This window comes from Erpetoichthys calabaricus, chromosome 7 (genome assembly GCF_900747795.2).
Source record: "Erpetoichthys calabaricus chromosome 7, fErpCal1.3, whole genome shotgun sequence".
NCBI lineage: Eukaryota > Metazoa > Chordata > Cladistia > Polypteriformes > Polypteridae > Erpetoichthys > Erpetoichthys calabaricus.
The window spans coordinates 62,453,119-62,466,861 of NC_041400.2; the positions used below are offsets into that span (position 1 = coordinate 62,453,119).

The following is a 13,743-nucleotide window of genomic DNA, read 5'->3' on the forward strand; positions in this document are numbered from 1 at the left end:
TCTACACACATTAACTTTATGTTTATCAGTCTAAGCGTATTGTGTGTAAACATCTGTAATGGCCACTTGTGCTTTCAGAATGTTTCTTACCTAATTCATTATTAACTGTGTTTACTTCAAAAATCTTCAATAAACAAATATAATAACAAAAAAACTGCAAAATGACAGTAGGTCAGCCTTGTTTACTTTCAGCAACTGTCAATGTAATTCATAATTCACAATGATGGATAATTTTAAAAAGGCAGTTATTGCTATCAAGCAGCATTGTGTTTGATCATTTTCATTGGAGTATTATGGAAATGTTTTACTGCAAGTCACAGCTTCTTAAAATTAATTTCCCAGATTGTGAGTCTCTGCAAATGCAAACCACTGAAAAGGCAGCATTTTTAATAATAAAATTAAAATCTTGAAATCCAACAAACATAAAAACTAAGGGATATATACAGTATGCATCAGATAACCAAGTCTTGTTTTTATTTTTTAATACAAAATCCCTACGTACCAAATATTTGTGCACATGTATTTGGCTTGTGAGTTTGAAAGCAAACTTTTTTGATAGCTTTATTCATCAGAGACTCCTTAAAAACTTTAATGAAAACTGACACTTGAACGAAACAAAAACTAACTAGGCTTCTAATATAATATTTTAGCATGTATCAGAATAATCTCATATAGTATATCGCATGTGCTTGATTCCAGAGAAAGGCAGAGATATTTCTCTTTAAATAAGGATTGGAGGATGAAACAACAGTCTGAAAACAAGTCAAATTCATAACCAAAAAGTCATTCCTATATTTTCCTGGAGGCTAATACAGAAACCAAAGAGTGCTGTTGATAAACAAAAGCAATAAGTTCGGGAACTGGGTCAAAGGATCAAAAGCAAACCACAACACCCGTAAAGTATTGTTATCCAAATCTCATGTCACCGCTAATATCATAAATTGTCACCTCCAATCTGATTACCATAATGATGCTTTAACAACTGCAGCACAAAGTGGCAGTGTTCTTAAAAAACAAAATAGTGTTAAAAAAGATGTGAAAATAATTGAACATCTTTAAATACATTTTTAGACTTTAGATATGTATATGTTAAAACCTAAGATTCAAAAGAAAAATCCTAAACTGAGGCAAAATAAAGCTAGAAAAGTATTAAAAAGAAAGAAAATCATAAAAGATGTACACCATTCAGGTGGGAAAATTATTTTAAATGAAAAGTTATATGCTTCTCAAATACATTGTTTTTGTTTTTAATAAACATCTTCTGACTGCTAGATGACAAAATATAAAACAATACAATATTATCAATTATCAGTTGTTTCGGATTTAACCTTGGCATTTAATGAACTATAGTGATGAGACAAAAAAGCACAAATATTTTCAGCACACCTGCAGTGTTTTTTTTCCAGTGTTAACAAATATATTTCCTTTTCATTCACCTTTATGTCTATCATTCTTTTGTAGGACAGAGATAATGTAGTAATAGACAGATTCTTGCAAATGAGTGACAGAGATCAGTTAAGACTTTTTTCTTTTAGGTATTTTCAAAAGAATAGTCAAGCATGTAAGCAACAGTTTAACCACACAGGTTGTCAGGTCTTTTAAAATTTGAAAGAAGGAACCAGAGCCAAATAGTCAAACATAACATAAATTGTAGCCAGAATTTGCAAATATTTGTTTTTGTTTGTACAAGTGCACTATTTTTATTAGATCATTTCTCAGCACCCATAGCTTTCTATTATACTAGATCAGTAATAACATCACAATTCTCACAATAGGCACATAGCTTCACCCAACAATGGCTGCATTTCAAATGTTCCAAAATGTCCATCCGCATAAGAAAAGGAAGCACAAAACAACATTACCAGTTATTGATAAAAATGTAGAATAAATAATACCAGTATGACGAAAACTAAAACAATCACCAAAAACAGCTCAACAATGCATTTTTCACAATGTCTTTTCAGTTACTTTATTTCAGCAAAATTGTGAATGGATTCCAAAGTTTCAGTAAATCTGAACCCTTTGTTCTCCACGAGTCTTCCTATATTTCCAGTCACACACAGTTTAATGCTTTTTTATTATTGTACACTCTATTTGCAGACAACGTACCAATTTTGGGTTGCCTAGCAACAGCAAATACTTGGCAATCATGTGAAGTAAGGGTGTGTATTTAAGCAAGCCCTTCAGATACTATTTAGTGCAGTTATTGAGTCCCTCAAGTCCTGAAAATCTGTGTTTTTGTCTATTGTCCTGTTTTTGTTCTTTTAGTTTTCATTTAAGCTATTTTACTATAGTCTAGCTTTGGAATTGTGGCTTTATATGGAAAATGTCCTTCCATGTGCATTTATGTCCTCATTTGTTCTTTTGTGCTTTTGTTCACAGACCTGGTTTCTTATTCTTCTTTTCTGGTCACGACTTCTTGTCCAGTGGTGTAAAGAATCACCAAATTATAAACTTGCTTTTTAAAGTTCCGCTTTGTACTCTGTTTTTATGAGTGACCTCACTCTGAAGTGCATCGTGCCATATGATAGCCAATAAGGTATTAAAATTGGGGTCGATTATTGGGCTGAGATATTAAAAACAATGTTGACTTAGTAAGGATCTATAACATCCTGCCTATTTTCCTTAAAATTACATTACACTAACAACGATAATCTATAGTCATTCCCAAGGAGGAGGACCAAGGTGGTTTAGTTATTTTGGGATACTCAGTTTTTACTGCACTAGGTCTGAACAGTGATTTGAGACTTTTGAAGAAGGAGGAGAACACTTAAATCTATATGTTTCAGCTTGATAGGGCTATTATATTGATCTTCACATTCATTTTCTTCAGTCTGTGGTGCAGTCTCAGCATAGTCTTTACAGTAGCAACCAATTGGACAGCAGATGAGTTTTAATAGACCTTGCTGTCAACTACAGTAGGCTATCTGAGGAATTCCAGACAACCTCAGAAATGACAAAGCAGCCAGCTTCTGTTAATAATATTATACTAATGGCAATATTAAGATTTTCCTAATCAGTAAATAAATTGTAAAATAGTTCAATCATTTTAATGTGGAGTAATTTACTTTACTTACCCATATACAAAGTGATCGAATTGCATCTTCAGATTTTGATGTTTCATCTCTTATTCCAAAGGAAAAAAAAAGTGCATTGAGTAAAAACAAGTGTTTATATATGTTGATAAAAAATAATATTTTTTGTATCTGTTCTGCATGCTTGGAAAGCCTTAAATTAATCAAGCTACTGCTTTCTAAAAGCTTATCTAATCATCCTATCTTTATTATTCAACAGCAGCAGACGGGGAGGAACCTACTACAGCAGGTGGGATAATATAAGAATTGCTAACAGCAATGGCTCCCTCATTAACAATGCATGCATTTTATGAGCCTTTTTTTTATCATTAACCTTACCTTGCATGGTCCTGTCCTGCATGAATTTTATTTTGTCATGCTGTACTATTTTTTAATGATTCTCTACTTTCTAGTTGTAGTCTAACATCCACATTTACATTGTTAACTCATAATATTAAGAATAATTTTTTGAACTTCATAATTTCAATGTTGAATGAAAATTGTTTTCCGTTTCAAACTATTTGTAGTGCAAGCAGCAATCCTCTTTGTATGTTCATTTTTTATGTTTAAATCACTATTACAGTTATATCAATGGAGGGCCATAACAGATATGCATGTTTTACACTGGGTTAACTTTATTTTTTTGGTAGATGAGTAACTTTGGAGGTATTAGTATAACTGTTATGCAGCATCACTTCTGTTTTGATTTTTACAGATCAATGGTGCCTAAAAGTGTAATCTGACTGTGTGCACGGTTTTGCAAGGATGTCTGTGCATGTTAAGATGTACAACCACAAACTGATGATTATTAGAGTATAAGTAGACTGGTTTGGTTAAAACAATTTTTTCCCCCAAAAGTTCACATTTTTGAATATCAATCAGATGGTGTCTTTTATCAATTAATCACTTGATGTGTTTGTTTTACTCCTATTCAAATTTCAATCAAGTCCTCAAACTCCCTTGCATTATTGCATTATAAAGTTAATTGTCTGACAATTTACTTAATAGCTCACAATCTCTGATATCCAGTACAGTTACTGTACTCAGTTACGCAATCAGCCATCATCTGAAAAATTTGTTTTTATATTGCAATGAAAACTGCTGCTGTGTATCCTTGAATGTCCAGAAAAAATATTCATGTTAGATTAATTGTGTGAGTATGGTTGTGTGCATAAGTGGACCCTGTGATGGACTGTTGTCCAGAGCTGATTGCTGCCTTACACTCCTGCTGCCAGATAATCTTTTCCTATTGGCCCTTTTATTAAGTTAGCTGGGTTTTTGAAAATTATGTTGTGATGTTTATGTTATATGATATGTTGTGTGCATAACATCACAGAAAGAATCCAGGGCTTAAACTCCAGATCTTGCTTTTGTAATGTAAGCAAAAATAGTGGTCACTTTTTATATTTCAGCTTTTCGATTTCAGTCATTTTACCTTTCAGTCTTTGACAACTTTATGATACTCGCCTCATTTCAACTGGTTGTTCATAACAATGTAGTAAATGAAGAATTATTTTTATTCTTTTTATACTTTTCAGACATTGAAAGAGAGTTGAAAATGAGAACAATAGGAAAACTTCACTTCCTTTCTCCACATATAGCTTTATCAATTGCTAACCCAGAGCAGTTTTTTCAAGGCTGTAGGCAAGCTCTGTTGCTGACATTTATGATATCATTTTCATCAAGATTCATTGAGTTGTAGGCATACAACAATTTGATCTTTCATTATATTAAATGTCACAGCAGCAGTACTGTTGCAAAGATGACAAAAATTACATCTTGGAAGGACAGGGACTGTTAAAAAACAAGATGAAAGCTGTGTACTGTAATTAGACAAAGAAAATGATAGCAGGTACTTAAAATTCCTCGCTTTTAACTCTTCTTTTGATGATACATATTGATTTTCACAGTAAATTAGAATCAGCCACATAAAGGGGTCTGCAACAAATACAGGCTAAATTACATTGGCTAATATTCTATAATGGATTGACTAATATGTTTGTAAAAAGTATTATACAAAGTCTCATATATTAATATTTTAACATGTGGAATAAAGAGCAAAATGTTCAGCTTTTAAAAGAAGCTAATTAGGGTAACTATGACTTATGAGTGATGAAGTCAGACTCTCCTGTTCATGTTATAACAGCAGCCTGTGTATTTGGTTTTCATTCCAACTAAAGTCTTAAGTCCCTCAGTTAAAATAGTAAAGTAAACAATAATTGAAATCTTATTTTCATTTAATTGCACTTACAGTCATATATTGTATGTAGATTAGAAGAAATTTTAAGCAGAATATAAACAAAATTATTATGGATCCAGAGTGTGCACAGAGCCTGCTTTTAAAAAACTACAGTTACATTACAAGGCTGGCACAAAAGGAGAGGGGTTAATGGTGCTGACTCACAGCTCCAGTGTCCTTATTTCTTAAATTATTTTCTTAAATTAAATAGTGACAAAACTGAGGTTCTCCTCATTGGTACAAAATCAACATTATCCAAAACTGATCATTTTTAATTTGTTACTGATAATTCCTCTGTCTCCCCTTCCCCACAGGTTAAGAGTCTGGGTGTCATCCTTGACAGTACTTTATCCTTTCAGTCCCACATCAATAACATCTCCCAGTCTGCATATTTCCACTTGCGTAACATTAATCGTATTCGCCCCTTCCTCACTCCCCACACCACTGCTATCCTTGTTCATAGCCTTGTCACTTCTTGTCTGGATTATTGCAATTCCCTTTTCTTTGGTCTTTCTTGCAAATCTTTTTATAAGCTTCAACTGGTCCAGAATTCAGCTGTCCGCATCATTACTAGAACCCCCTCTATTCACCATATCACTCCCGTTTTGCAGCAGCTTCATTTGCTTCCAGTAAAGCTTCCGCATTCAATTCAAAATTCTTCCGTTAACTTTTTTTTTCCTTTTTTTTTTTTTTTAAATTTTATTAATTTTTATCATTCCTTACAAATAGATCAGTTTTTACAAAAAATAGGATTGAAAACAGATCGACCCCCACCCCTGAGAAAGAGAGCATGGCCAATAGGGTGAACCTTAAAGCTTGTAAACATACCTAAATAGATTAGTTTAATAGGGCAATAGAGATGAATGGAGAAGAGAAAAAATGCGGAGAGAATTGCTTCCTTGGTACTTTAAGAGCTTATTCTAAAATATTATTGATTAGATCCTGCCAGGTTTTGAAAGCGTTTTGTACAGATCCTCTAACTGAGAATTTGATTTTTTCCAATTTCAAATAGTATAAAACATCGGTTTCCCACTGACTTAAAAGAGGAGAATTAGGATTCTTCCAGTTTAGCAAAATAAGTCTGCGTGCCAAAAGTGTAGTGAATGCAATCACAGCTTGTTTGTCCTTCTCCACTTTAAACCCATCTGGAAGAACACCAAACACAGCTGTTAATGGGTTAGGAGGGATTGTGACACCAAGGCTGTCTGAGAGGCACTTAGAGAGAAGCCAAGCAAAATGACACCTTTTATTGGCTAACTAAAAAGATTACAATATGCAAGCTTTCGAGGTAACTCAGGCCCCTTCTTCAGGCAAGATGTAATACAGAAACTGGAGTTCCCTATGTTTATATACACACTCTAGGACAAGAAACAACATTGGTAAATATTTAAATGAGAAATTTTAAATGTAAAAAATTAATAGATTTATTCAGGCTACGGTTAATTTAACAAGAGAGAAAAGAACAATGTATTGTCAAGATCTCTGGATAAGATAACTGTCCAACAAAGTCTTTTGAAGTTTGTAATGAGTTTTTTCAAAACAATGTAGATCTGTAGACAGGTTGTCTGTCATTCTGAGAGATGTAAACAATCCTCATACCTGGCCATAAAACTCTTGTCTTTATTCAATCCATGTTGTAAAGTATAAAATTTTAGCATGAGTTTAACTTCCTATTCTTTTCTCTCTTGTTGTGTTTTGAAGTTGCCCATAAGCACTGTGACTTTAAAGTCCTTCTCACAGTGTCCATGGCTGTTGAAGTGGGCCGCCACAGGAACATCTGTGTTGCCATGTTTAATGTGGAACCTGTGTAAATTCATTTTCTGGCGGAGTGTTTGTCCAGTTTCTCCCACATAGAGTGCAGTGTCAGGACATTTCATGCAGAAAATTAGGTAGACTACATTAGATGATCTGCAGGAAAATGATCCCTTTATGTGATGTTCAAGTCGGCAGTGTGGTATAACTATACGGTCTGTATCATAGATGTGGGTACATGTTTTGCATCTTTTCTGTAGGCATGGAGATGTGCCATTTTCTGTTGGTTCACTTAGGGAGCCTCGGACAATTAATTGTTGAAGGTTTGGTGGTTGTCTGTATGCCAGGAGGGGAGGTTCAGGAAATACATTTTTCAGTGTTTGGTCATTGTTCAGTATTGGCTGAAGTTCTTTTATAATTTTTCGAAGTGTTTCAAGATGTGGGTTGTAGGTGACAACAAGGGGGATGCGATCCTTGTTGTCTTTGTTTTTATATTCCAGAAGGTTGTCTCTGGGTATGGCAGTAGCTCTTCTTATTTGAGTGTCTGTTGTTTTGGGGGTGTAACCTTGTCTGATGAAATCTTGTCTGAGCTCCTGCAGTTGTTGATCCCGGTCTGTCGGGTCTGAGCAAATACGATTATACCGTATTGCTTGGCTGAAAATAATGGAGCGCCTTATATGCTTGGGGTGGAAGCTATCACTTTTCAGGTAGGTCTGTCTGTCTGTCGGTTTGTGAAAAATAGAAGTTACAAGGGTGTTGTCTTTCAGTTGAACGGTGGTGTCAAGGAAGCTGACTTCTGTTTTTGAGTAATTCCGCTTCAGCTTTATGTTGGGGTGAAAACAATTATATTCATTATGAAAATGGAGGAGGTCCTTTTCACTGGCAGTCCAGATTATGAAGATGTCATCTATGTAACAGAGATACAACATTGGTTTTACGATGCACATTGACATGAAATCTTCCTCCAATTTTGCCATAAAAAGATTTGCATAGTGAGGTGCAAACCGACATCCCATTGCAGTCCCCATTTGATGCAAGTAGCAATCCTGCCCAAAAGAGAATAGATTATGTGTCAGAGTGAATTTTATCATTTCTATTACTGACTTTGTGGGTAAATCATGTTGTCTGAGGTACATTTCGCATGTCAATATACCATCATCATGGGGGATGTTAGTGTAAAGTGCCTCAACATCCATTGTGGCCAGTAAGGTTCCCTCAGGTAAGGGGCCTAAAGCAGACAGTTTTTTTAAGAAGTCAGTGGTGTCCTGGATGTAGCTGGTTGTATTACGGGTGAATGCTCTGCTCTGTATTGTCCGAGGCTCCCTAAGTGAACCAACAGAAAATGGCACATCTCCATGCCTACAGAAAAGATGAAAAACATGTGCCCACATCTATGATACAGACCGTATAGTTATACCACACTGCCGACTTGAACATCACATAAAGGGATCATTTTCCTGCAGATCATTTAATGTAGTCTACCTAATTTTCTGCATGAAATGTCCTGACACTGCACTCTATGTGGGAGAAACTGGACAAACACTCTGCCAGAGAATGAATTTACACAGGTTCCACATTAAACATGGCAACACAGATGTTCCTGTGGCGGCCCACTTCAACAGCCATGGACACTGTGAGAAGGACTTTAAAGTCATAGTGCTTATGGGCATCTTCAAAACACAGCAAGAGAGAAAAGAATTGGAAGTTAAACTCATGCTAAAATTTAATACATTACAACATTGATTGAATAAAGACAAGAGTTTTATGGCCAGATATGAGGATTGTTTACATCTCTCAGAATGACAGACAACCTGTCTATAGACCCACATTGTTTTGAAAAACTCATTACAAACTTCAAAAGACTTTGTTGGACAGTTATCTTATCCAGAGATCTTGACAATACATTGTTCTTTTCTCTCTTGTTAAATTAACCCTAGCCTGAATGAATCTATTAATTTTTTATATTTAAAATTTCTCATTTAAATATTTACCAATGTTGTTTCTTGTCCTAGAGTGTGTATATAAACATAGGGAACTCCAGTTTCTGTATTACATCTTGCCTGAAGAAGGGGCCTGAGTTGCCTCGAAAGCTTGCATATTGTAATCTTTTTAGTTAGCCAATAAAAGGTGTCATTTTGCTTGGCTTTTCTCTACATTCATAATGGCTAACACGGTACAACACCCTAGTACTGAGAGGCACTTAAAAATGTTGGTCCCAAATGATGTTATTTTGGTGCAGGCCCAAAGCATGTGACCCAGTGAGGCTGGGACTTGACTGCAGAGTTTGCAGGTAAGGTTTCTTGCCCTGGAAACATTTTGGACAGTTTTAAGCGAGACCTTCTGTTAACTTTTAAGGCTATCCACAACCTTGCCCCTCCATATATGTCTGACCTCGTTCATGTTGCCATTCCCTCCCGTACCCTTAGATCCTCATCCTCCATCCACTTGACTGTCCCCTTCTTCCGTCTTACCACTATGGGGAGCAGAGCATTCAGTTGCTCTTCTCCCCAGCTCTGGAACTCACTACCATCTGAGCTTAGAAATATTGAATCATTTTCACTTTTCAAATCTAAAGTTAAAACTCATTTGTTTAAGACTGCTTTTTCTCTTTGATTATAATTGCTCTGTCTGATTTTAATTTTTGTATTTTAGTTTTGTTTATAATCTGTGTTTTATCTATTGTTCGGTGTCCTTGAGTGTTTAGAAAGGCGCCTACAAATAAGTAAAATTTATTATTATTATTATTTCAATACCTGGCTTAGTTGATCTCTATGTGGAGTTTGCACTTTGCCTCTCTGTTTGCATAGTATCCTGATCACCTTCCACGTCCCAAAGTTGAAAATGTTAGTCTGGCTGAATACTCTAAAACTACGTATATGTGAGTGACTCTAGGTGTTCCCATGTGTACCCTGCAATGGACTGGTGCTCTGTTCAGAGTTAAAAGTAGATAGAATAAATCCTGCCTCCTCACAATTCAATTCATGAAGTGGATGGATATATATATTGTCTAAAACCTCAAAGAAAAGCACTCTTTCTCTGATGTTCTTTTTTAAGTAATTTAAGAAAATGTAACTTAACCGGTCTATACTGTACCTTCTGTGAGTAAAAAGTTGGGAAAATCTTCTGGTTACTGGTGTGGTTACAAATTTGTTTAAATTTGCAACATGGCCTTTTGGCTAATTGACCATCAGCATTTTCAGACTTTGCTTTAATGATAAATAGAAGTATAGAGCATGGGGAAAATTACCTTGTACAGTCTGTGTAACTCAAGAAACAGTTTTGGTAAATACACATTTCTGAATCTTATTTCCAGCATTGAATAAAGTACCAAACAGTCATACCTGAACAAAAGTAAAAGTGACTCAAATAGAAGTTGCTCCTGAGAATACTACTAAAGTAGAAGTTTGTAAGTAATGAATATTAAGTGTTCATCAAAAGGTACAAACAAATGTAGGATCTCTCTTTGCTTTATATATAGAAATAAAGGGTTCATAAAATAATTGAGGCTACTTTCTTTTTGCATGTGAGTTGTATTACAATCATTAAAATATGAGAAAATTAGCTGCAACTTGAAGCAATAATAGTCAGTGTGAGTTGATAATTTAATGGTTGGCTCTAATTCAGTAGAGAAGGAAACAGGTAAGGCATGCAAAGTTTGTTTGCGTTTTAAAGGAGCTAACCCATTCCTTAATGAAGTAAATTTTTAATGTTAACTCCTAATCGTATTCATATGAACACTTTTGAAAACATTTCAGATTTTGCCTGGCACATCCTGACTCACTGGTATGAGAAAACATATATACATAAAAAAACGTATAACATATTGTTTCAATTGTCGTGATGTCTAGTTATGCAAAACATTGAGGTTTTGGTATTTCCCCTGAGTTGTGATCTGAATACACCTAATTTTTAGGCAATTGTTGGACCATGTTTTGTGTAGGAAATTACACCCTTATGATAAAGAGTAAACTAATAAGTGTCTTCAGCAAAAATGTTCTCAAGGACATGAAGTTATGCATGCCACATCAGTTAACCCCAGGAGTTCACCCCTTAATGGGATATAAGGGGTGAAAGTTACTCTTTTTAGTAAAACTTCAAAAAAATGGTGATTAGTAATATATGCATCTCAAACATTGTTTTATGCTATGTTGCAAATCATGAATATGGCAATATCAGTGGACCTAGCCTCTAAAGAACCACTTCCAGAAGGATAAAAATGGCAAATTTCGAGCATAAGTATGTGTGGTTTTGCTTTAGACAATTTCAAGGGTCAGTGGTTATGAATATGATGTTGTTTTTGATTTTTAATCCTTTACCTAGGGATCTAGCTTCCTATAGATCTTAATCAGAGGGTGTAAATTAACAAATTTCTATTATAATTAACAGTATTTAGTCTATAAACATTTCAATCAAAGCATACATTTCCAGTATTTGATGCAACAATTCTTGTTTATTATTTAATTCTACCTCATGAAGTAAATCATTACATTTCTGATGAGCATCCCAAATTAAGACAGCTAATGTTACTTCAGACGTTTTACAATTAATTTAAATGGAAGACATGTTAAGTGTTTCTTGGATCCAACAATAACCCTAGATTTGTTGAGATAATTACAAGTTCCATGAACACTGACATAATTACTTTAATAGCTTTTGTCATCAAAACAATTCTTGAGGCATCACCCTTCATTAATGTTTGATAAAGCACGTTACCTATCACTTCAAGTTTCACATTCAAAAGAATGACCTTACAGTTTCTCTTGGGCTTTTCAAACTAGACCACAACATTCCAGTTTGGAGTGGTGACATCCATTATAATGTGAGAGGACATGTGTGCAACACACTTAACAAGGTGAGTTAACCTCAGAACATGAACGCACAGGCCCGTTATACAGAAGCCTAAAGATCTTGCCATTTACTTTTCGGCAGGCTGCCATGAAGAACTTTGTGCGTCACCAACATCTAGCCCCATCCCAAAGACACAGGCTGCTCTGAACTCCCTAGACCTGCCCTGTAAATATTTGGCCTGCTGCAATATCTACTTAGACTGCAGCAAGGTGTACATGGAATGACTGTGTAGAAGACCAGATGGGAACACCATTGGCACACATTTGAAAATCATCCCCGATTCTTTGTATACGTGAAGTTTCCTAAGCAGTTGTTCCTGAAATGGGAGATGCCTATATTTTATTTTTATTTATGTTTTCCGAGGAAATCATTGTGCATATTGGCTTAGCTAATTTGGTTTTTGATTTAATGTCCCAGCAATATTCTTCAATATTAATGCAAATTTTTGTCCAGGCATCTTGGTAGTGTTTTTCATTAAATATTAATCTAAAAGTAAAAAGTCCTTAATTGCTAGATTGCTGAAATTACTTTTTCTATCACTATTGCTGTGTACCCTTGCTTGTAGTTTTACAATTTAACTGCTTTTCATCGTAAAGCTCTCTTCCCTGCACACTGTACATTCTATATCTAAACACATTTTATGTACTACTGTTATTGTACTGCTAGGTTTTGCTTAGAAAAATGTGTTTGAATGGTTTTTGCTCTTTAAATCACCTTGTGCTGATTAACATTGTCAGTTGAGCTATATGAATCATATTAATTTATTAATTAACTGAATTAACAATAATGAAACCCAGGATTATTGAGATTGAGAAGCCATTTGCAAAAAGTGGGAGATATCCTGTTATGACAATGTGCTTTTTAACTTGAGCAGCACTGAAGATGAATATCCAGGTTAGGACATAGTAAAATAGAAAATAGATAAAGGCAGAAACTTTAGGAAATACTAAGTTTAACAGTTCAAACAAGGTAATATCATGAATATAAACAAAAACAGAAACCCAAAAGTAAAATGAAATATCATGTGGAAATTACTAACCAGCCAGGAATAGAATTGTGCAAAATCAGAAACATGTAAAATCTTTCTCACAATGCAAGTACTGTTAAAATTAGAACAAGTGAAACTGATTTATTGTCGCTATTTTATCGCACGTGAGCAAGTGGCAGGAGCATGAGTAAGAACAACCTATTCTTATTCAAATTAAATGATGAAAATGATTAATAAAAGCAAGACACCTGCTAAACACCCCCTTGACCTGTAAGGAGGTCAGCAGAGGCTGCATACTCAAAGATGTCTGCATAGTCTAAGTGAAAAAAGAAAACATGGCATAGTCAGAAGAAGGACAACATTTAAAGAGGGTGATTAGAAATTAAGCATGGAATTTCACTGCCAACTGATGGCCCATTCTCAAATTTGGATGTAGATAACCTGCTCATCTGTGTCATAGAAAGGTCAACTGCTAGAAGGGTAAAGAAAAACACTTTTCTAAAAGTTAAAAATGTCAGTGCTGATTAAGCAGCAGTTGTGCCAAGAGAGAATAAACTTTGCTGGAGAAAAGTGAGAAAAAAGCAAGAATGTACAGTATGAGGAAAGAAAAGTGATATTAATAGACAACATTGAAGATAGAGTCAAAGACAGCCATCTAGAAAGCAAATATTGAAAGACTGTCCAAGGATATGTGAAGAAATGAGCCAGAAGTTTTTAGGGAACAGAGATGGGATGGGCAGTCAGCCTCGTAGCACAGCACTTACAGGGGATGAGGTGAAGGTGATCTACAGTGACTATTTACATCATTTTGATTGTTTGGATTTTCAGAAGAGGAAGAGAGA

General features: G+C 34.9%; 1 protein-coding gene across 6 annotated transcripts in view; it reads left to right on the forward strand.

Moving 5' to 3' along the window:
- The window catches only part of LOC114654277 (EGF-like repeat and discoidin I-like domain-containing protein 3), a 981,185-nt gene that overhangs the window by 348,230 nt on the left and 619,212 nt on the right, over positions 1 to 13,743 (forward strand). For 3 of the 6 annotated variants that reach the window (XM_028804714.2, XM_028804716.2, XM_051929621.1), the window contains one exon: positions 3,295 to 3,324. The exons of 1 other annotated variant lie outside the window; for it this stretch is intronic. In XM_028804714.2, the coding sequence (XP_028660547.1) occupies positions 3,295 to 3,324 (30 nt within the window). The remainder of the gene's footprint in view (positions 1 to 3,294; positions 3,325 to 13,743) is intronic. 2 more of the 6 variants (XM_051929619.1, XM_051929620.1) reach the window with 1 other exon arrangement.